This window comes from Anas acuta, chromosome 8 (assembly GCF_963932015.1).
Source record: "Anas acuta chromosome 8, bAnaAcu1.1, whole genome shotgun sequence".
Taxonomy (NCBI): Eukaryota; Metazoa; Chordata; class Aves; order Anseriformes; family Anatidae; genus Anas; species Anas acuta.
In genome coordinates, this window is record NC_088986.1 from 19,438,826 (window position 1) to 19,462,909 (window position 24,084).

General features: G+C 51.6%; 1 protein-coding gene across 1 annotated transcript; it reads left to right on the plus strand.

The window, feature by feature from the left end:
• Positions 1-1,406: 1,406 nt before the first annotated feature.
• Positions 1,407-23,074, plus strand: NMNAT2 (nicotinamide nucleotide adenylyltransferase 2). Its single transcript, XM_068690423.1, has 11 exons — positions 1,407-1,565; positions 14,018-14,106; positions 14,623-14,690; positions 15,085-15,163; positions 15,815-15,941; positions 16,578-16,658; positions 16,754-16,798; positions 17,279-17,355; positions 19,008-19,109; positions 19,820-19,887; positions 20,039-23,074. The coding sequence occupies exons 1-11, from the start codon at positions 1,481-1,483 to the stop codon at positions 20,139-20,141; spliced, it is 924 nt and encodes a 307-aa protein (XP_068546524.1). The 5' UTR covers positions 1,407-1,480; the 3' UTR covers positions 20,142-23,074.
• Positions 23,075-24,084: the final 1,010 nt, after the last annotated feature.

Genomic DNA, 24,084 nt, shown 5'->3' on the forward strand with positions numbered 1-24,084 from the left:
CCTGTATCAGTCTCTCTCAGTAATTATGTTGCTGTTATTAAAATGTATTTGTTGTCATCCCAGATTTTATTACATTTTTTTTTAATCAGTGACATGTTAGTGACAAAAGCCTTGTCTTATCCTAATTATAGCCTCATGGCTCCAAATATAGTCTATATGCAAAACTTTAGAAAATTTGAGTCTATATGGGTGTGTAAAGTCTTCATTGTTCCCTTGCAAATACCATTCCAGACAAAGAAAAAATGTGAGACAAAGAAAAAAAATGTAAAAATTCTGCATTCCTTAAAGAAATCCCTTTTAATCCTTGTAATTCAGAAAGTATCTAATGGATTTACTCTTAATTCTGACAGTGTGTGCTGCACATTCTTGACAGAAGTACTTACACACTAAATAAAAGCCAAATCCCTCTTGGAAGGGAAGGACAAAGCCTCCATCTCGCAGCCCCAGTCTGCACAGCCCAGCTCAGAGCATAACTGCAGATCAATCCTGCACGGCTGAGCTGTAACCTCAGACAGAATCGGGGACGGAAAAGTGCCAGCAGAGCTGATTGCATCTGTGGCCAATGCTCAGCTGCTGAATATAAGCAGGAGAGAAATCTGCTACCAAGCTGACCTTCCCCCAGAGATAGCCTGACGAGGCAGTGTCACATCCCAGGAGTGCTGGGGATGTTTGCAGAGGTGGCTGCACCAGGCTCTTAGGTCCACAGTCTCAATGCCCCCAAGGGCCCCCAGCAGCTTCACCCCACAGCACCCTGTGGCACCTTTGTCCAGGCCATGAGCCACACGGGGAGCAAAAGCTGTTGAGCTGGAAGAGGTGCTCAGTGGTGCTGCTTGGGAATATACACACCTCAGCTGGAAGTCACTCTGTTCACTGGGCGAGGGGCCTGCTCTGTCCTTCCTTGTTTGGATGGCCGTGCATGACTTGGGGCATCAGAAAGGGACATCCCGCAGGCTGTCCCATCCTGTGTGGCCTCAAACCTACTCACCATAGCTCTGGCAGCTCCCTCCAGCTCAGCCACGCTTGTGCCACAGCAGCTGCCCCTGCGCTTCTAGTTTGTGCGCTGTGTGGTCACTGTCACCAACTGGCTCAGCTTGGCTGTCTCCCTTATGCTTTGGATTAAGAAAAAATTGTGCTTGGAGCACCTCGCCTGAGCTTTAGTTTCTTTCCTGTGAAAGGAGGCAAGGCGCAGTGGAGTGAGGCGAGGAGCCCTGGGACCATCGCTGCCTGCGCTGTGCCCGGGCTGCAGCTGCTGCCTCTGCTAAAGGCGCCGGAGCATCTGCAGTGGGAAAGCAGCACCCCCGTCCCCCGGCAGCAGATGTGGGGCCGTTCTCCCAGCGCCCTTCTCCCCTCCCGGCCACCGGGGGGAGGCTGCGGGAGGCGGCCCCGGCCCCGGCCCCGCCCCGGCCCCGCTCCCCCCCGCTCCGCCTCCGCCGCAACCGCACCGAGACACAAAAAAAGCGGCTGGGGCCGGGCTGGGGCCATGACGGAGACCACCAAGACCCACGTTATCCTGCTGGCCTGCGGCAGCTTCAACCCCATCACCAAGGGCCACATCCAGATGTTCGGTGAGGCCCCGCGGGGGGGCGGCCGGGGGGGGGGGCACCGGGGGCGGCGGGGCCGGGGCTGTCCGCGGGCGGGTGGTGCTGAAGGCCGGGGGGAGCAGCAGCAGCAGGAGGAGGAGGAGGAGGGGGAGGAAGAAGAGGAGGAGGCGAGGTCCCGGCCTCGCCAGCAGCCGGAGGCCGCCGAGGAAGACGGCCCCGCTGCGGGGAGCGGCGCAAGGCGCAGGGGGGGCCCCGTTTGCGCTCCCCTTGTCGCGCCCCTGCCCCTAAGACCCCCGGGGCCGTCCCGGCAGTGTCCGCCAGCCTGCGGGCTCCGCAGCGCTTTTATTTTCCCCCCTGGCTGGGGAGGGAGGAGGGAGGGAGCGGGCCAAGCAGCTACAGCCAGGTATGGCGTAAGGGAAGGAAAATACGGGCAGCTGCTGGAGGGATCGGGGCTGCCCAGCCGTGTGTGGCCGATCATCAGCCGCAGGGGTCGGACACGCCGGTGGTCGGTGTCACCGAGTGTCCGAGGGGAGCGCCGGGTGGCGGGGATGCCGAAAGCACTGCTCCAGCCTGCTCAGGGGAAAGGGAGGGATGGAGGGAGGCAGGGATGGAGGCAGGGAGGAAGGGCAGTCGCTGTCAAAGACAGTCTGGCGTGCCATAAATACTGACTGCCCGGATAAAGCTCGGGCTGCCTGGAGATCCCCGTACATCAGCCTGAGAACGTGGGTGCTGCGAGGGTGAGGTGTCCGCAGCCCACCGCCCCACGGCATGGAAGTGCAGAGATCGGCCGGCTCCTCGCACACGCCTGCCCAGGGCACGCAGAGAGGATCCATCCCTGATGGCTGGTGGGGGATTTCAGGCTGGAGAGCAGGTGCTGAAGGGCTTGTGCTACAGCTGGGGAAGCATCCCTGGGGTTTCTGTAAGCTGTACACAGGTTTCCAAGAACAAAATAATAATAATAATAATAATTGAAATCAACTAGGGGTATTTCTGCATCAGACCTTGTTTTTGTAGATTATCATGAGATGGTCAGCAGGCCAGAAAATAACGGCTTTCTGGATGCAAATGATCACATTGTGATTTCTTTTCCTAAGTGCCAGCAGATTTCCTGGACACCAATATACCCAAAACTTCAAAAACCCCATTCCCTAAGCTAAAACCAATTGCAAACAAAAAGGAACAAGAGAAACTATTTAAAAATTAAAACATAATTAAATGAAATTACAGGGTCTTGGCTGTGACCATTGATAAAACGGATTCCTGTAATCCATATTATTAGAGATGACGTTCTGATTAAGAAAGGTAAAACTAAAATAACAATGTGGCCCATATTCAATGGACTAAAAAACAGTAACAACATTTATTTTAGAAAATAAGGGTCAGTAAAATAATGCTTTGCAGTTGACACACGAGATTTTTTTTCTTTTTTTTTGGCTCAGTGCTGTTCAGTATCTTTTATCAATGACCTGGAAGAAAATATATAATCCCCGCTGGTAAAAAGCGCCAATGACTCCAAAGTGGATAGAACAGGAATTAATGATGATAACGAGTCAGTTGTGCTGCCCGACGTGGTCTGTTTGATAGAAATGCCTTACTTGAACAGTGAAGTCAAATGCAAAGTCATGTGTCCAGCGAGGAGGAAAGCACGTCACATATAAACAACAGGCAAACAAATGTCTTCTGCCAAACCGTGATGTTGTCAAGGACTGAGGAGCAATCGTACGGAGTGCACTGCATACAAACAGTGCGATGCTGTAGAAAAAACAGCTAGTGCAATCCTTGTGCATGCAAGCAGGGGAGTATCAAGCAGAAGAAGAGAGGTTGCCTCGTTTTTACATACTGCATTAGCAAACCCTTCCTGGAAGAACAGTAACGAGAATTGCATTAGCTCCGGAAACCAGGTTTTATGGTGAGAGCGGAGAGAGGCTCGGTCTAGATTTACAAAAGCCACAAAGGAGAAACGAGATCATGGCCTAGGGGTGTCTGCACGAGGGAGGGATGTGGGACCAGGGGGGGCTGTTTCTCTTGGCAGAGGAGGGACTGATGACATGCCAGGAGCAGGTTGGGATGCCACACAAGTTCAGACTAGAAATCTGGTGTGTGCTGTTCAGTGAAATTAATCAAAGAGTAGAAAAAGACATTCAGGCACCTGGTGGATTTTCCGTCACTGGAAGGCTTTAAATCTGGACTCAGCAGTTTTCTAGGAAGACATGTTTTAGCTCAGAGAGGATGGCTTGATGTGGAAATTTTCTGTCTTTATGTCCTGGAGAGATTCTGGACTGTAAGGTCCTGAGAAACCGGGACAGGGACATGAGAGTCTTCTACAACTAAAGGACATGGAAATTAGTTCCTAAATCCCTGTCCATTTTTGTTTGAGGACTCCCTCACCCCCTTTTAAAAGAGGAATCATTTTAGGGCAGGGAAATCATGACCAAAACTTGTATTGATCCTTGAGCTCTGTGCTATGAGAGCCCAACAAAAAGAGTGTCCTGTCCTGTAAATGCTGTATTTCCAAGAGCTGAATTTGTGCAAAATGACTGTCTTTATTTTTTCAGATAAATATTTTGGCTTCATTGGCCTGTTACAGTTTGTTGCCTACCGTAAAGAGATACCATTTATCTATTTAATTCATGGCACCAATTAAGCTGAGAGGACATATAAGACTTGCACTGGCATGCCACTATAGACATACCACTGTACGCCCATCACATGTCTCAGTCTGGATCGTATCGTGTTTTATTCAGGCCAAACCTCAAATTCAGTTTTTTTTCCTGAATGAGAGGTGTTATTTGTTAGTTATTTGAAAGGCTCTTCTAATGGGGGAAATGTTTCCCCAATTTCCCCTGAATGTAAATTTAAGACTCATTATCATGATGCTCAGGTTTCCAGGAAGCTGGGAACTTGTCCCAGCCCCAGACCTCCAGCTGCAGTCCGTGGCTGACCCTGGCATCCATGAAGGTTCTGCAGCCAGGCTCCTTCCCTCTCCACCAGTTCCACGGCTGGGTCACTGGGGCTCACCAAGCGAGCCTGATCTGTGTCTGTGCATATACAATAAACATCATACATAAAAGCTAATAATTAACACAAAACATAAACACTGCATATAAGGAAAAGGAGGTGAGATGCTTTGCTGTACAGCTGTCCGCTTTAAGGGCTTGCGACAACACCCACATAGCCCTGAAAACACTCTGAGTTATTTGTGGTGTTAGATGTGCTTTGAGATGTACGTGTATTCTGAGTCACAACTTTAAGTTGTATTTTCTAAATTTATGTGGCAACAAGAAACTCAGCCTAGGATGTGATGGGGGGAAGGAAAGCTGGGAGGAAAGAAGAGGGCAGAGGTGGTTTAATGAGGCTTTAACATGATCACTGGTGGGCTTCAGCCTGCGGTGAGAAGCACCCATCCTGGCCTCACTGCAGTTCTCCCCGTGCGAGCAATGCCACCCAAAGGACAAGAGCCAACGGGCCAATGTCAAAAGCAAAATACTATCTGCATGGTGATGCAAACGGACCGGAGCCTGTGCTGGTGCTCTGCCAGCTTTGACAAGTAACGCGTTTCCCTGCCACGTCCCAGCACGGGGAACCCCAGCACAGCTGTGTCTCCTGCAGAGCACGAAACCACAGGGCAGCCTCCAGAGCAAGATGGAAAGCACAACTTAAATTAAAAAAAAAAAAAAAAAAAAAAAAAAGTAGTTTTTGAAGGTAGTCTTGGGCATAGTACTGGGATTAAAGGTGTCCCTGTGCAAAGTCACAGGCTGCAGGGTCGGTGTGGTTCCCTCTCAGGGTGTTTCAGGGTTGGAGAGGGAGGTAATGAAGTGCTGGAGCTGTGGGGAAGAGCTTCTGTTGGGTGAGCTGCTTTGTAGCACTGCGTGGGAAAGGGCTTGTCCCATCCCATAAATGTACAAGATCTGTGGGGTTGTCCCGATAATTCCTGCAGCCGAACCTCAGGGACTGGAAGGAGGTGCATCAGGTCAATCAAAATTCAGTGTTTTAATATTGATTTTTTGTTTATTTGTTTTTCTTAAATTATAGAACAAAAGGTTACTCTCCAAATGCAGTATTTCCCATTTTGGCACTTCTGACACACGTCAAACCTGACCTGCGCACTCCTCCATCCCTATTTCCCCCTCTGTTCATCAGGCTTTGGTTAGTGGAGCGTTTCCTGGCCCCTCTGCCCTGGCAGAGGATGGTTTCAAGCCCTGGTGGTACAGTGCTCATGGGATCCTGGAGGCTGGGGCACGGGGGATGCTCAGAGCTGGATTTGAAGGCAGCACTTTGGGCAAACCCCAAAAGGGACACAGTGCTCTTATTTCACTCTGTCAGAGGTGTCTGGTTTTATTTACACCATTTTTTTTTCTGCACTATCAAGCATTGATAGCAAACGGGTGATTTTAATTAAATCTATGGTGTCTGCCTGCATCCAGGCTTCCTCATCTGCTGCAGCTTGGTTTATTGAGCCCTAGGTTGCTGAGCATGGGCTCTCAGCACCCTACGCGCTTTACATCTATTTGGCCATGGATATGCCCACACACTTCATTTCACACAGCTCCAAGCCCTGGGCACAAGTAGAGAAGCAGAGCTTGTGCGTTGGGGGAATCTCAAGCCCTGAAATTCAGCAAATCTCCACTACCTTCCCTTCCCCACCCTTTTTGTCTAACTAGAACTGAACTTTCCCCATATTCGATGTGCATCTGTCGTTGAGGTGAGCTTGTATCCCAGCCACTAAGATGGGTAAAAAATCTCTCTGACACCATGAAATATAAGGAAGCAGTCTGAAATACAATACTTCAGCAAACAATGGCAGAGGGCTCTGCCAGTAAAAGTAAAACTCTCCGGTGCTTTGCTTCTTAAGAGAATTTGAGCTATTAAAAATCCCAGCAGGCTGAGCCGCTCGCTGCTTGTTCAAAGCAGCCCCTGGAGCTCCTCTGCGCTACATCAGTGGGCTTTGTAGCCAAAAGGACCAAGCCTGGGAAGGAAAGGGGAAGGAAAAAGCAAGGGCTGAGGCTTTTGCCACTCTTGTGTTGTTTCAGTAGCCTGAATTTCAGGAGTCACGTTGTCTTACTAGTTGAGACAGCTGAAGTGCAAGGCAGCTTAATGAGCTCTGCACTGCCTGGAACAGGGCTGGGAGAGACGGGTGAGCAGAGGGACAGCTCGTCCTGTCCCCTCTTCCTTAAGTGCAAAAATATCTGCAGATGACCAGATGCAAAATTCCCCCTCTAGCAAAAGCTCATCAGGGATGTGAGAGAGGCTTTGCCTCTGCAGCCAGCACCACGAGCTGGAAGCGAAGGCTGCCTCATGCTGCCATTTCATCCCCACAGAGATCAGGCCATGCCCTTAGGTCCAGTGATTGACGATCAAGGTGGGCAAGGGGGCCCAGGGTGGGCTGGAGGACATCGCAGATGGTGAGGGGCGCATTTGGGCCTGGCTTTGCTCCCCGCTGAGGTGCTAGAGTGTGGTTGGGTTTGGGGAGTGCTGGCAGCAGAGGGATCAGCAGAAACAGGAGAGATGTTATTTGTAACCCTCCAGGTGAGTTATCGGACATCGGAAGTCATAGCAGGGCAAACTCCACTCCTCCATGCTCACATCTCAGCATCCTTTATGTTAACTTGGGCTGGGCTCTGAAGCACTCAGAGGAGGACCCACTGCCCCCCAGCTTCCATCGTCTCCAGCATCTCATCCCATCCTTCTGATGCCCAGAGCAGAGGAGCTTCCCTAGCACCGCCTGAAACTCCATCAATAACTGCTCAAGGAGTCTTCTAAACAATTTATAAGCTCTTAAATATTTAGCAGTATTTATTACAGCTGGTGAGGCTCTGCATTGTCTCTAAAACAACACCCCCTGCTGAAACGTGCCACGTGCTACCTTCTGCTTCAACCAAATGCAAGCAAACCCAGAAATTCACTCCTACAACCTCATTCAAGCAAGAACCAGGGGCTCCGCTTCCATTTCAAAACCAGAGGCTCACATTAAGATGCTCACACCTCCTGCATGGTCTGCCCTGTTACTTTTGAGCAGCAGCCCATGTGATGTTGAGGACATCACCTAGCTGCATGCTGTGCCCACATCTCTCCTGCATCCTTGGGCACGTCGCTTCAGCTCTCCCAGCTGGTGCCTCTAATACAGCAGAACCAGCTTTGGATTTTGAGAAGATGCAGAAGAGCTCCTATGGAGCATGGGGAACCCAGATGGAGCAGCTTTGCTTGCAGCTTCTTTGCTTGATGCCTCAGTATTGGGGGTCTCAGGAGCCACCATGCAACCGCACCCCAGCAGGGGCAGTGCCCGTCCCTGCCCCCCCCCAGGGCTGCACCCAGGCAGTGTGCTCACTGGGATGTGCTGCCACAGTTTGGATATGCAAGGCAAACCCCATTTGATTGCACAAGAAAGGAAGCCGGTGGAAAACAAGTGAAAGAATCCTCTTTTTTCTCCTTTAAAACAAAAAAAAAAAAGCTCTTGGTGACAGGGATGTACCAGCCTGGAGCTGGCTGCAGTGGGGAGCGGCACCTCTCTGGGGATGAGCAGCGAGGCACCTGTCCTACATCCACCAGCATCCTGGCAGAAGAAGAATGGGACCACTTCCACGGCAGGATAGTGAAAATATTTGCCATGTGCCTTCTGCTGCTGAGTTTGTCCTACTTGACTCTATCCACAGGCCCGAGGCAATAAAAGCGAGCAGTTGGGAATAGCTGGAACACACTCACCTTTGTTTGCCAAAGGGTTTATTTTGGTTACTGATATTTGGGCTCTAATCAAAGTAGAGACACAGCCATGCGATGGAAGTTTAGGGTCAAACCCTGGGGGAAATGGGAGGATCTTTGCTGTGGGCTGGTGTTTCCCCCCAAAATGGCCGGTGGGTTCCTTGGGGAGATGGGCAAGGAGAAAAGCAGCCATCGGAGGTGGCACTTACATCCCCAGGTGTTCGTGGCAAAACCAGACCACTTTGTCCCTGCAGCACCTTCTTTCCTTCCTTCCTGCTCAGGAGGGCACAGCTCTGCGCCGTTCCCTGCTCCAGTTCAGTGGGCTTGGGGCATTTTGTCCTCAAATGCTCACCTGTAATCATTTTGGCCCCTTTCTCTCTAAACACTGCACTGGAAGAGGAAGGAGCTCAGCACCTTTCTCCCGCAGCAAGTTGGACCTGCAGAGCCAGTGCCCACCCAGAGGCATCAGTGCAGCTCTGGTGCCAGGAAGCAGCTCCCATAACAATGCCCCTGCACACACTGCTCCTCAGCTCCAGGTGGGATCACCCAGAGGGGAAAAGCACCCTGGCCCGGGTAAGGCTCTCCCTGCAATGCGTCCTCTCAGGCTCTGTGACAGGGACCCAGATGGACTGGCACTGGTCTGATCCCTTCCAAGGCCCCATCTGGCCAGGTCTCATGTAGGGGTTCTGCTCTTTGTAGGTCAGCTCACTGGGAACTGACTCAGCCTTCAACCTTCTCTCTCTCTTTTATTTTATTTTTTTTAAAGTCAGGATGCCATGAGTGGGCCACAGATGGCAATGGCCTGAGCATCCTTACTCATCCTTCAGGCGGCTCTCCAGGGCCCAGGGGAGTTGCAGGGAGGATATGCAGGCGCTGCATCTCTGGAGGCTTTAGAACCTCGGCTTCCACCTCTAGTATCAAGGTATCCTGCTGGCTGGTTCTTTTTTTGTGCCTGTGAGAAGCCATTAAAAAAGAGTGCAGCAACAACTGAAGCCATTTAGCATGGAAGTCCCTTCCGATCTTCTTTATCCAATGCCTGGGTGCAGCTCGGGACTAAAGGAGTGGGGGTAAAGTGTAACGGAGCAATTAGCTTGGAGATGAAAAATCATTAAGCATTAACGGGGCTTAATGGGATAGCTCTACCCCCTCCTCCCGCTTCTTTGGAAAGTGAAGCTCTCCTTGGAGAGCAGCCAGGGCTTGTTTCTGCAGCAGGAACATTGCCGTGAGCCCTGGAGAGCAGGGCTGCCGAAGCCAGGCGGGCGGGCGAGGGGTGCTGGGGGACAGGGAAACGACAGGTTTGTCACACAGCTCAGTCTCGAGAGCTGCCCCAGCCCAGTGCCCGAATTCACTTTTCAGCATTATTTGAAGGCTCAAGTGGGTGCAGCTACAAATACATCCCCGATTTGGCATTCGGAATCATATATATATGTATTTGTATACATCACTCAATTAGGCCAAGAATAACTGCTGGCTCCTTGCCTGACTTAGGCAGAGGGTATGGAACAAGATTTAGACTCAAAAGTGCTGCCGGCTAAAGGATAAAGCATTGTGCTTGCGTATCTGGGTCACTGGTCCCCGCAGGAGCAGGAATTTTGGCCGGGGGGAAGGCATCCACCCTGCCCTCGGTGCCTGTGCAGGTTTGTAGCAGGGGCTCTGCAGCATCCCCCAGGCTGCATCTCCTTGCCTGGGAGAAAACAAAGGAGAGAGGAACTCGGAGGGGCGGGGATGGATCGGGGACGAAGGCAAAACATTTGAAATCCCACCTTGAAAGATTAAGCACAAGGAATATTTGATTTCATTAACATCAATTGAGGCAATGGAGCGGTGCCAGTGGGGCGGAAGCGTTATGATTAAATATAGTTGGTGAAAATCTCCAAAAAGAAATGTCTCTTAAATAAGCATCGACTTCCTAGCAGGGGAGCAGGATGCTATTTCTGGAGCGATCTGGACACAAAACAATCATTTATCGTTTCTCTAGCCCTGGAGCATGCCCTGTGATCAGTCCTTTCCTCACCATCGTCTCGCAGGGGGCGGCAGTGCCAAACCCATACAAAATCCACCGGCGGCAGAGGGGAGGAAGGCTGGGCTGGGGACACAACCCCTGCCAGCGGGGAGGTGTCAGAAGGACCCGTGTCCCCCCAGCAGGCTCCTTCTGTCCTTCCCTGGCTCGGTAATGTTTGATGCCTGACGGCATGGACGTAGTAGTGTTTGGCACATGGTGCTGGGCAGAACCAGGCTGAGGAAGGGCCTGGAGGTTGGGGCGCAAGGAGGGCAGCTCAGTCCTGCTCTTCTGGCCACAACAGTGGAGGAAAGCCCACCACCGGCACCGGGACGCTCAACACCAGCCCTCCTGCTGCTCCGTGTGACGTGCCCAGCTCCTGCCCCGTCCCACCAGGTACCAGCACTGGTGGAGAGGAGACTTCAGAGGATGCAGAGAAGCATGTCAGCTCCCACGGCCGACATTTCCTTACCAAGAAGCTGTTTCATTTCAGTCCAGCCCTGCTCTCTCAGGCCAGCCTCAAGAGCCATCGGTTTGGAAACATTGTCACCAGGCTGAGCACAGTGACAAACAGGCCAGGAACCCAACAAACCTGGGACCCAGACTCCTGAGACCAATGGCTTTACTGACAAAATCTCGTGTTTTGTTGTTGTTGTTGTTGTTTGTTTGTTTGTTTGTTAGTTTTTTTCCAAGCAGCAATCTTTGCATAAGCAGGGAGATAAGGCCAGGAGCTGCACCGATGGCTGACCATAAGGAATACAGATGAGAAGAGCAATGCGACACCTTTGCATTATCTTTGGCACCCCCATGTCTGCAGGGAGTCTTCAACCTGCTCCTCACAAGCAGCATACTTTGCATGAAAGATACAAGTTTTATTTACAAAGGCTTTTTCTGAGAGGGCGTAATGGCCCAGGGTTTTGGAGGAAGCACTAAGCACCACAGTGTCGGAGCAGCCATGACTGCTCAAAGCAACGATCCAACAAATCCAGCATCCTGCTTCCAGCTCCAGAAACCCAGAAAAAACAACCAAACCAAACCAAACAAATAAACCCACAGATCATACTTTGGCATGGAACAACTCAGCTTAACCCCACCATGTGCACAGCACCGCTGCTTTTGGGCTGGAAGACCCAAAGGCAGACAAAGACTCACCCTCAGTTCTTTCAGCACCAGTCGTGACCTCCACCACTTTCCACCATCCACGCCGTGGGCACCACCATCCCCTCTTAGAAGACCTAAAGCAATTTTTTCTTGCCTCCTATAGAGAACAACACTCAAGGCTGGATAAGCTTATGTGTTTGGACAGGCATGGCTACAGCTGCCTGTAGCTTTCTTCATCTCTACATTGAAGAGTAATTCAGTCCAAGAAAAATAAATCTGTGAAAAAAAAAAAAAAAAGAAAAAAAAAAGTCTTTAATGCAGTTTTGTGATTACAGCACTGATGTGCCACAAACTCACACCATCGTCTTGTGACATCCCGAAACCATGGTGCCACCTGCCCCAGGTCCCCTGCCGCTGTCCCAGCATTTATCTTCTGTCTCCTGGTGTTTGGTATTTCTGTCATAGATGTCAAACTCTTGCAAACGCAAATCCCAACTTTTAAATATACATTTTGTAGAGCAACAGAATTCTCGCAGGTTTCTCAAAAGGCTGATGTGCAGTAAGATAGCAAGTGAACAATTCAGAGCAAAAACATCTACCTCCTCCCTCCTGTGAGCTGCACCACCGGGGCACCTTGGCATCCAAAATTTGTCCTCCCGAGGCTGTTGGACTTGCTATAGAAACAGGCAAGCACTTTCTCTGCCTACAGCTGCTGGAATTATACAGGATCTCTTGGGCTTCCACTCCTTTGCTTGCAGGTGCCCAGAGGGTTTTCCGAAGGGCGCTCAGGTCCAATCTCTCCTGAGAGCTGCTGCGGAGAGGATGTGGTGCAAGTTGGGGTCGGTGCCCAGGGGTGTGGGATCAGAGCTGGGCTAGCTCACGCTCATACAGCCCTTGGGAAGTGGGTATCTGGCTCAATTTTTTGGTTCTGGCCACCAAAAACTTGGGCCCAACTAAGAGTATAGGTCACTTTCACAACCATGAAGTCCACCTGCTCACACCTCACGCACACAGTCTCTTTGCCCCCCGCAGGTGGCAGCAACAGGCCCAGGCACTCCCTGCACCCGGAGACCTGAACTGCCACAGTTTTGAGCGGGCAGTCGGTCTGGGTGTGTACAGACTTCCTGGAGAGCGCACTGTGCCTGGTGTACACCACTGCAGCTGAGCTAGTGGCAGACCGCTGTTAGAGGAGGTGTTTGTACGGGCAGGGGGGAGCGCTCTGCCCTTCCTGCTCGCCCTGCATGCACGAACTGCCGCACCACGCCCTGTTTGCCCGTCCCCTTCGCCGGTCTCCTGGTTGTTCGCGCTCCCTAGGGGCAGTTTATGAACGGCCGGGGAGGGGGCGCTGCTGGTTCCGCCTACGCCTCGTTCTCGCCTCGTTCACCTCCCTCGTGAGGGCTGCTGGGTCCTGGTGGCTCGTTAGAGTGGGCTCGGTGCCAGAAAAATTAGCCCTGCCTGTCCGATCCCCCTCTCCGCTGCAGAACGCGTCTGCCCCAGATTCTGATCGCCTCGGCAAGTCAGGGTGTCCCTGCCCATGGCAGGGGGTTGGAACCAGCTGATCCTTGAGGTCTCTTCCAACCCGAGCCATTCTGTGATTCTGTGATTCTATCAACATCAATAACAGCACACACGGAGCATCCAAGAGGGAGAAGCTGCCACTCTTTCCCTACAATTCCTCTTTTTAAAACACAAAATGGAGAAGAAAGGCTTTTTTTTTTTTTTTTTTTTTTTTTTTTTTTTCCTCCTAAGTGCGTATTTGGCCATGACAGTAGGCTATAAAGGGAAGTCCCAGGGAAGTCACCACATAATCCTCACTCCGCAGCTGTAAATGGGAACAAAGCTCCCTTTCTCCAACGCTCCTCCATTGAATGCACACAGGAGTCTGGGGTCAGAGCAAGATTTTAGGCTTTTTTGGGGACTGGTTCAGTGTTTGTGGAGGTCCTGAGCATGCACAAGGGACTCTCAAGCTTCTGCATAGGGTCTTTTTATGTACATAACTTATACCACGCATAGCAATAATCATGCAGGAGCACTGATTTTAGCAACCTGCCCAAAAGGGGACAGCCTCCTTCACCCAACGCCCCTACTCCTCTCAAAACCCCTTTCCGACCCATTTTCTCTCCCTTGGTTATCACAGGGCTGAGCAAGCCAAGATGTCCTCCCCGCTCCTCTGCACAAATCAAATTATTCAACCCCATTTTAATTCCTTCAGACACCAGCATGTACAGGGCACAAGGACCGGGAAGAAAGCCAGAGAGAGGATTTAGGGGGAGTCTAAGAGGCGCACTAAGGCTGACAAATGTCTCACTGGCTGTCCCAGGGGCATGGCAATCACAATACCTTTCTTGACTTCTATCTGTCCCAAAAGCTGTTTTCATGAAAAATATTCCTTTTTCTGCATGTCAAAACTTGGAGGAACAAAATAATTTTTAATCAGCCCTACAGAAGACAATAAAAGCCAGTGGACAATGAAGATGTTAGAACCCTTGCCTAAATGATGGAAAATACTAATTTTGGGGGGCACAAGAGGTACCAGATTCACAGCTGGGAGCTGAGGTGGTGGCAATATGAAGCTGGAGGTGAACCCCTCAAAGGGCTTTTGGCAAAACCAAAAATATAGTTTTGCAGGGCTCGGTGGGTTGGGCTGGTGCACTGACCCCCTCTTGTTCTTCCCCTCCAGAGAGGGCCCGTGACTACCTGCACAAGACTGGGCGGTTCATCGTCATTGGTGGCATCGTCTCACCTGTGCATGACTCCTATGGGAAGATGGTGAGTTGTCCCCGTGATCTCTTTCCTCTCTGTATGCACTGTGTTGAGCATCCTGGAGCCACGGGAATGCCTCCGAGAAGATGGAGAGGGATAAAACCACACAGGTTTTGGGTAAAACTTGCAGTGAGAGCCTGTAACCGGCTAAAACTAGAGAGCAAAGAGAACTGCTGCCAAGCAAAGTGATGGTGGTCATTCTGCTTGGGTTGGGTTGTCTAAATTATTTTAAAACCCAGTTTTATTTTGAGGAGAGCAGCAATACAAGTGAGCTTTAGAATTGTGTTCTAGAGAAAATCAAACAAGAAAAAAAAGCAAACAGCATAGGAGTGGAGATGTTCTGCCTTGCCCAGCATTCTGGGTCTGCAGCCACCATACCTTAGCCACGCTGACTGCCACAGCTCTGAGGCAGGACTCCCCCTCACCCAAAAACGAGGAGTTTAAATCACTTTTTGCAGCTGTGTTTATGGGCCATCTCCTTTTAATCTTCATTTTGATCACTCCTTCACCCCTCTCCTGCAGGGCCTGGTCTCCAGCCGGCACCGCCTGACCATGTGCCAGCTGGCCGTGCAGTCCTCCGACTGGATCCGGTGAGTGGCCCCGATGGTCCTCATGGTCCTCGTGGTCCCTTCCAGCCTGGATAGACTGTGGGTGACAGAGTCAGAGCCACCCTGGGGACAGGCACTAGGGCCAGCGGGCCGGCAAGCAGTGGCCCGCAGGAGGTCCACAACTGAGGTGGGACCAGCATCTCAGCTGCCTTCAGGAGGGAGGGTCATAGCACACATAGACACGTCCAAGCCAAGTGGAATTTGGGTACCACGAGCAGGAAGGAGCCTGGGCATGGACACGCGTGTTCGGGTCCTGTGCTGCACAGGGGACTGTGCAAGGAAGGGACAAGTGGGGATGAAGCCATCAGGGAGAGCTGGGTGGAAGGGCTGGCGGAAGGCCACATGAGGACATCAGCCATTGCTGTTGCTCCTGCAGGGTGGACCCCTGGGAGTGCTACCAGGACACCTGGCAGACCACCTGCAGCGTGCTGGAGCACCACCGTGACCTGATGAAGGTGAGTGCCCTTGTGCTGTGGGCACCCTGCGACCTAATCCCATGCCAGGATCAGGCAGCAGACACCATCCTCCACCCAGATGGTGCTCCTGAACCCAGAGGTGGGCACCAAAGACCAAAACAGAGAAGATACAGACAATTGGCTGAGCCGGAGGAGTGTGTGAGGCCCCTTGCCACAGCTATTGTATTGCTCCTCCTCCCTGCACACAAAAGCAAACGGAGCCCTTCAGATCAGCTACTCGTGCTGTCACCAGTAAGCAGGGGCCAAGCAAGGAACAGTAGATAACAAGGAACACTTCCTCTAAAGCAGAACTGTCCAAATGTCTAGGCAAAACTTCTCAGAACTTATGAGCACCTTCAAGTGACAGAGGTTGCACCTGCCTGTGCACAAGACAACAGCAACTTTGCCAGCCTTAAGGGTCAGTGCAAAAACCCAACCTCACTGTCCTAGTCACAACTCGTTGGGCCCAAGACCCATCTGGTGGGGGTCACATAGCAACAGGAATCCTAAAATGAGTCTGGATGTGTCTGTCACTAGTGATGACCTTCATCTTTGAGTACACGGGCTTGCTACCAGGGTGGTAAAAGTTTTGGGAGGCACCTCCAGTCATGGGGAAGCCACCCTTTCAATTAAACTTCTTCCTTGCTGCAGAGAGTGACTGGCTGCATCCTCTCCAACGTCAACACCCCCTCCATGACCCCTGTGATCGGACAGCCCCAGAATGAGTCTCCGCAGCCCATCTACCAGAACAACAACGTTTCCAACAAGCCCACCGCAGGTAGGTGGCACTGGGGGTAGAGAGGAGGAGCTGGCCACCCGGTCCTCACATCCCAGCCCAAGCTACCAAACACATGCCTCTTTGGGTTGAGCTCTCCCAAGCTCCTCCAGCTCATCCTCCTCCACCGCTAATGGTGGAGCAGAGATTTCCCTCATCCTCCTCACAGTTATTTGGTGTGCTGGCACCACTGGAAATAGGGAACGGCAGGGTGCTTGAACTCTTTGCAGCCCTGGGATCCCCAAGATTGCCCGGAGGCACCTGCCTCATGACTTATACTTATTTTTGGTTGTCTTTCCTAAATCAAACAAAAGATTTCTATACCTCCATGTTAAGCTGCCCCACGTCCATGCTCCTGATGAAAACCAGCCCAGCTCCCTCTACTCTCCTGGCTGCATATTTCTGCCCTTCTCTGCTCCATCTGAAAAAAAAAATCATTTTTTGGCTGGCCTGGGTCAGGTCTCTCAGCAGGCTCCATTGCACCTAATGGATATTTGGTTATTTGAAGGCTGAGCCATCTGCCAGAGGAGGTGGCGGGAGCTGCTGTACCCATGTGTGGGAGCCTCCCATACTCTGTGCAAGTGGTCAGCTGTGGAAAAAAGCCTGTTCCATCTTACCTCTTTTCTTCTCTGCCTTTAGCAAAGATCCTGGGGAAGGTGGGAGAAAGCCTGAGTCGGATTTGCTGTGTTCGCCCGCCCATGGAGCGCTTCACCTTTGTGGGTAGGTACAGGAGACACCCAGCACCACCTCCAGGCCCTCTTTCCCTCCCCAGCACCCCTGCCAGGCACTAGCACTTCTCTTCTGCCTCCCCCCAGATGAGAATGCCAACCTGGGGACAGTGATGAGATACGAGGAGATTGGTGAGTACCCAGCCCCTCGCCATGCCGTGCCAGTGCTCCAGCAGTGCAGGAACCCTGTTGGCAAAGGACCTGGGACCATCAGCTCCCAAGAGCCTTCCAGATTTCTCTGTGGATCAAACCCCCACAGCGGATCACAGAGCACTTATGCGCGTCCATAAAATGCAGAAATGACCCCTGTCCCGTGGTATATCTCACCTCCAGGGCACAGCATCTACCAAGGGGCAGACAGCACTGGCACAGCAGCACACAAGAGGAGATGAGATAGTGTATGGGGTAGTTCGGGGTGAACTTTCTGTTTGGCACCACTGGGGATGCAAGAAGGACCGTGGGATCTTTAGCAGGACATGTTTTGGCAGGGGGGAGGGGATTTTTTTCGGTGGAAGGACTCACTCAAGCAGAGCAATGGGATGACAGCAAGGAGGGGAGGTCTGCCCAGCCCTGTTTGCCCCACCTCTGAGCTTTTCCACTTCCTTCCTTCAGAACTCCGCATCCTCCTGCTCTGTGGCAGTGACCTGCTGGAGTCCTTCTGCATCCCTGGCCTCTGGAATGAGTCTGATGTGAGTCGCCGCTGGGACCCCCCCATGCACCTTCCCCAGGCTCCATCCCTCCTCTGCTGCTGCCTCCCCTGCACCCAGCGTGGCCAGGAGCTACCCAGGTCCTCCAGGCTCACAGGAGCCACCCCTGCTGTCCCCACCGCCCCCAGTCCATGCCTCCCCTGCACAAGTAACCACGTCAGCAACCCTGCTCAGCTTTCCTGGCCTCCAAACCTGTGCCTGCTTGCACAGGGTCACCCAAGGCACAGCTGCTGCAGGATAACCCTCTCCTAGGGGATTTTGAAGAATGCACTCCCATTTGTTTTCTCTTGGAAGGAGACAGGATCAAGTAGGTGCGTGCCCCAGCAGAGTAAGGTGACAAGGTGGGAAAGTAGAAAACTTAAGATATAAGTTTTATAGTTTATAAGTTTTATAGTTTATAAGTTTTTTATAAGTAGAAAAGAACAAAACTGCTGTAAGAGAAGCATTGTCCTGACATCAGAAATTGAAGACATTTGAAACAATATCAACAGCTTGCACTCAATGAAAGAAGAATGAATAATAGTAATAACAACAATGATTAAAGGAGAAAAAATAATAATAATAAAGGAAGAAAGAAAGAAGGAATTAAGACTAAGAAGAAAACTCATCTTGAATCCTCAGCCAGATGTTGTCTGACACCATCTCACAGTGGGGCAGCGAGCGAGCCAGCTGCAATAATGGCTGTGGTGGAGTTGGTGAGGAGAGCAGGCATCTGAAACTACATCCAGATTGCAGAATGCAAGGCGAGAGATGAAAAAGTCTCTTTTCTTCTCCCCTGCAAAGGCAGATCCGACCTGCAGATGGCAAATTACCCCTATAGAGATGCCTAGCTCTGTGTTTTGCTCAGATGTTGGTGCTTTTACAGTGAACTGCTAGAATTCTGGCATGGGGGAACAAATGGGGGTGCTCTGAGACACAAGCCCATCTCAAACACCAGCCCTAGGGAGAGGGGCTGTATTACTGACCTGCTCACCCCCTTCTGTGCGCTGAATCACAGCTGGTGACTGCTGGAAATAAAAAATGCTTCAGCCAGCTCTGGGCAAGTCACTTTGCCCCAGGCTGGTGGGAGCAAGCTGCGTGGTGCTGTGATCAGTACCTCCAAACCTCTTCCCTTCCGTCCTGAACCCAGCCATGGTGAGACAGCCTTGGAGCACTATCTCAGGGAGAACAGTAAATAATAATGTAAACACAAAGAGGGCCAGGGATGAAGGGCTGTGCAGACAACGTGCCTGATCCAGCAGTGCAGCTGCCGCCTCTTCCACTCAAATCCCCAGTGAGGCAGAGTTCATGTGCTCCTCAGGCAACATCTGCTGCTGCTAGCCTTTCCACCATGACAGGTCCTCCCTAAAGCCTAACTTTGACCTCCATTAATAGAATTTAACCCTGTTCCTTTTTATTTCATCTACCACAGACCACTCAACATGTCACCAGCAGCACTCCTTAATAAATCCAAGTTTCTGCCAAAGGTTGCCCAGAAAGGGAGTAAATTTGAGGCTAGCTCCATCCAGACCTTTGCTAAGCATTCATGGTGTGTGCAGCTCCATTTTGGGGGGGGAGGGAGCGGTAGGGTGGGATAGGAGATGGTAGCAGTTTTTGCACTGGGGTTATGAAAACTCTCTTTGGGTTGATTCTAGATGGAGGTGATCGTTGGGGAGTTCGGGATTGTGGTGGTCCCCCGGGATGGAGCAGACCCTGATCGGATCATGAACCACTCCTCAATACTCCGCAAGTACAAGGTAAGGGGATTCACACACAGTTGGGGAATCAGAGAATACCCCAAGCTGGAACTATAGGATCATTAAGTCCAAGGACCACCCAAAAATCAGACCCTGTGTCTCAGAGCATTGTCCAAATGCTCCTTGAACTCCGGCAGCTTGGTGCTGTGCCCACTACCCTGGGAAACCTGTCCCAGTGCCCTACCACCTCTGGCTGCAAAACCTTTCCCTAACCCCCAGCCTGACCCTCTCCTGTCCCAGCTCCATGCCGTTCCCTCGGGTCCTGTCGCTGTCCCCAGAGAGCAGAGCTCAGCGCCTGCCCCTCCGCTCCCCTCGTGAGGGAGCTGCAGGCCGCCATGAGGCCTCCCCTCAGCCTGCTCTGCTCTGGGCTGAACAAACCAAGGGGCTTCAGCCATTTCTCACACATCTTTCCCTCCAGACACTTCATCATCTTTGTTGCCCTCACTGTTGCCCTTTGCTGCACTACTTCCATGAGACGAAACTTTCTTGTGAGCCCAAATGAGAGCCTCAAAGTGCCACCCAGCCCCACCAACATCACACAGGGCCGGGGGGGGAGGGCAGAGAATTCCACCTTGGTTTTGCCCCTGCTGCTAACAGGGATCAGCAATGGGGCCACCAAGCCCTGCCCAGCTCCCCGTCATCAACTGGGCACTGGCTGACACCAGCTTTCAGGCCATCCCTTTGCTTCTTTCTTCTTCCTCCCTCCACAGAGCAACATCCTGGTGGTGAAGGATGACTCGAACCACCCCATGTCAGTCATCAGCTCCACCAAAAGCAGGTGGGTGATGCTGAGGGCCTCCTGCTATGGGGGGGAATCAGGGTGTCCCCAGCCAACCCCTCCATCCATGGGGACACCACGGTGTTCCCACCCCTGGTCAGCCCTGGAAAGGGGCCACCCTCTGACCCATCCTCTTCTCCCACTCCCCCAGACTGGCCCTGCAGCATGGGGATGGACATGTCGTGGATTACCTCTGTCAGCCCGTAATTGACTACATCCTCAAGAGCCAGCTCTACATCAATGCCTCTGGCTAAGCACCTGAGGCCCTGCAGAAAGACAACCCTGTTGCCCCACGTCCCTACAGCTCTCCATCACACTTTTCTCTCTCTTTCTGTGTCTCCATCTCTCCCCACCCCACGGCCTCTCACTCCCAGCGCCAACGCTCCATAGTGCAGCAACATCTAGCGGCACAGCCCCGCGGGGAATGGTTTGGTCTCCTTTTTTCTGGGAACTGCCCTCCCCATCATGTGTGGGGAGTGAGGGGGACAGAGATGTGCTTAGTGTGCTCGGGGAAGGAGGCAGCTCTGGCACACCTCCCCCACACATGTCACTAGGAAATGGTCCCCCCAGTCCAACCTCCCAGCATGCTCAGAGCAGGGGCTTCCTCTTTGGCATCATCTTACCCTACTTAAGCTCAATACATCAAGGTGGACTTTTTTTTTTTTTTTGATTAGTTGCAATGTCAGCCCCATGGAGCTCTTGCCCCAGTGCCCTGCTTCCAAATGAATCCTGGTGGGTAGTGGACAGGTGTAACACAGCTGGTTCGGTGCCCCACCACAGGTGGACCTCCTCAGGCCAGCAGTAGGACAACCCAGCCACAAAAATCCTTCTCTTGACCCTAAAAATTAAGGAGATGGTATTTCTGAAGGAGTAAACACTGTTGCCAAAGCATTACTTGCTGGAAAGTATGTCACGTCTCACCTTTCCTTGGCTGCCAGTGAGCCCAGCTCATCCCAAGGCAAGAGGAGCTGGGGTGAGGCTATACTCCAGCCCCCACATCAGAGGGGATGGCCCACAGCACCTAGACAGGGACCTGCCATTTCTAAGGCCAAGAAGTGTGGGAGAAAGAAGAGGGATGAAGCAGAAGGCAACCCAAAGCCACTGATGAGAATTGCCTCAGGCCTGGATGAGCTTCATGGAGACCAGGTCTTGCCTCATCCTCTAGCCTCCAGCTCTCTGTTTCTACCTGTAAACTCCCCCCTTTTCCCTTCACTCCAATCCTTGAAGAGTTTATTAAATTCATGATATTTTTGCCCTCCCAAAACTGGCTTTGGATACTCCACACATCCCCTGGGACAAGCCAGTCTCCTACTTTCATGCCTGCAATGTGCCCTGTGTAACCTGCTCAGCCAAATGTCCCAAACCAGGGCAGGTAACATGGAGCAAAAGAAATTAAGTCCTGCAGAGACAAGGGTTACTGAAGTGGGATATTCTCCTGCTGGGTATGCCCAGGATGAAAGGAATCTGCTTCCCCTGATTGCTCAGCCTCACGGAAGGATGACAGCCGCAAGGAGGAAGGTACAGTCCTGCTCTACTCCTCACCTTCTCCCCTCCCTTTGCTCCTTCTAACCTTGTATCTCTAGTGTCTATAGCTCCTGGACCCATTCCCCAAAGACCCGGGCTGATGAGGCCTAGGGAACCCCCTGCCACAGCACGCCTGCTCTTCATGATCCCCAGGGCAGCACTGTGACCAGCCGCTGCTCCCCAGCAAGGGCCAGTACTGTGCTGTCACACATGAAGGCTGAGACTCCTCCAGGGTGTTTCAGGGAAAGAGCTGAATTTACTTCTTCTTCTTCCTTAAACTCTACAAAGAGTCATGAGCTGGAAGCTTCAAAGATGGAAGCTTCAAAGATGAGACATTGCACTAAGCGTGGTGACCTGCTGGACACTGCTGTCCTCTGTGCTATAAATCTGCTGCAGCTCCCTCCAGAGAAGGCAGCTGGCATCTCTGCAACAGCAAGCGACCTCAGGCAAGACAACATTGCCTGCAAACCCCAGGTCCTCACAGCGCACAGGGTTTCATGAGCAGCAGCTAGCGGCTCCGCAGAGAAGGACCAAACCAGAGAGAGTGGCCAGAGCATGCAGGAATCAGCCCGCAGGGATGCCTCTGCTCCTGAGATGTCCTTCTGCTAGTTTGAGCTGCTAACCAACATCCTACAAAGCCCCCTTAGCTAATGCGTTGGGAAGGTACCCCTATCTGGGTTTCTTGTCCATAAATACCCAACATCTGTAAGCCAGTGGCTAGATTCCTCTAAATCCATCGTCCTCACTGTCCTGTGTGGTCAGTTTTTCAGCCTCTCCATCCTTTCAAACCCAGCACAGAAGTTATTCTAGACAACAGCCTCAGACATCACGCTCAGTTTTTAGCTCCAAGCTGGAGGAGAAAAAATAATGTTAGAAGCCAGCCTCCAACACACACACACACAAAGGGATTTTAACCTCTAGGAAAAGTGAAGCAGCTTTGAAGAGGGAGGAAGGATGGTGGATTTTAATGGTGGAAATGGGAAAACAAAAGAGGAGACACTAAGGAGTGAAGGTGGCACATCTGAGAGCAAACTCAGATCCCCTTCTCCCTCCCTCCCTCAGGTACACGAGATGGGACGTGCGGGAAGCCAGCTGGCTTTCAATCTCATCGTGTTTAGGATGGCATGCCTTAGAGACATAGCGTTGTGATAGGGATGATGAATATATTCTGTCTTACTAGTCTTATCTACGCCTTCATGTATCCGCTCAGTAAAACTCACAGTACGGGGCAAGGATGGGGTGGGAGGGGGGTTTGTAACAGGTCAGTCAATGCTGGGATTGGTTTTGAAAATGGCTCTGGGTGGGTATGGGAAAGATCATCCTTCGAGATCCACGTAGACAGTGGGGAGGTGTGGAAGGGGGTGTCCAGCGCATGGGTGGGGTGGGAGGAAGCTCTTGTGTTTTGGTCTTTGAATCTCCAATTTTAAAGTGTGATTTGCTGAAAGAGAAATGAACTTCAAATGCCTTTTGGGAAAAAAATAAAATGTGGGGGGGTGGGGGGGTGTTGAAGTTGCCATGCCACCGATATCACTTTTGTGAAAGGTTTTGGAGCCTAATTTTTTTTTCTTCTGTTGCTATATGAAGAAATTGGTCATTGACAAAAGAAAAGTCTTTATCAGCAAAATGTTTAAATTATGTAATAAACAAAAGAAAAGAAAAAACAGGTGCTGCTGGTGTCGTCTTTCACCACTGCTGTGTCTTTTTAAACCAGTGCCAAGACAGAGTCAATACGAGGAGTCCAAGCTGCTGGGAGAACTCATGGCCATCCTCACCAAAGCATGGCACTGGAGAAGATAAACCAGTAGGCAAGAGCCAGCCAAAAGTATTAATTATTTATTGGCCTCCTCCCTTTCAAAAACCCGACTCATAAAAGAATAAAGTTGGCTCTGTAATACCTGTCCTATCCTGTACAACAGGAAAATATGCCAAAGGCAAGAATATTGCTTAAATACAAAGACAACACAGACAATTACTCAGTATACCTTTATCAAGCAAAAGCACAGGCACTGCTTTACCAGAAAATCAGAGCTAACAGGGTGGGTGGGTCCCCCAGCACGTCCTCCTCTGCCCAGAGCCTCCTCCTTCACCACCATGCAGGTCAGGGGGCTTCAGCAGGGCTGACCAGCACCTGAGAGCTCCCCCAGATGGCCTCTAAGCAGCAGGTGACTGAAGGGAGGATTTCAGGCTTCTGCTACTCCACGCTCTGCTCAGAAAAGACTTCTGGCAGAAACAACCTGTGCACAAGTACTCAGGACTAGCGCCCTTTGGGAAACATCCCACACCACACTTGAGGAAGGGGAGGGATCGGGCAGCACCAAACCAGAGGTGGAGAAACGTTGAAGCCGTTTTCAGTATTCTAAAACAGATCAAATTAAAGTGCTGGCACTGCAGCAAGGATGGGACTGGGCTCTTAGATGCCAGTGTTTTGGCTGATTCCCCCAGAGAAAGCTCCTGTTCCTGGGACAAGTGCCTCAACTCCTGAGTGCCTGTGCAGAGGAGAAACAACCTTGCTTTTCCTGGGCACATCCAGGGAGCTGCCTGGTACTAAACTGACCGGTCACAGAAGGGAAAGTTGTGCTTGTGTGCATGTGTGTGATGGGCTGCTAGGGAGACCCATGTTTGCCCAGAAGGAGCTTTGACAAAAACCCATTCCTCAAGGACTTTGGGACCCAA

Coding starts and splice junctions, on each gene's coding strand:
- NMNAT2 (XM_068690423.1), top strand. CDS start 1,481: ATGACGGAGACCACCAAGACCCACGTTATCCTGCTGGCCTGCGGCAGC. Junction 14,691..15,084: donor CAGTCCTCCGACTGGATCCG/GTGAGTGGCCCC, acceptor TTGCTCCTGCAG/GGTGGACCCCTGGGAGTGCT. Junction 15,942..16,577: donor TTCCAACAAGCCCACCGCAG/GTAGGTGGCACT, acceptor CTCTGCCTTTAG/CAAAGATCCTGGGGAAGGTG.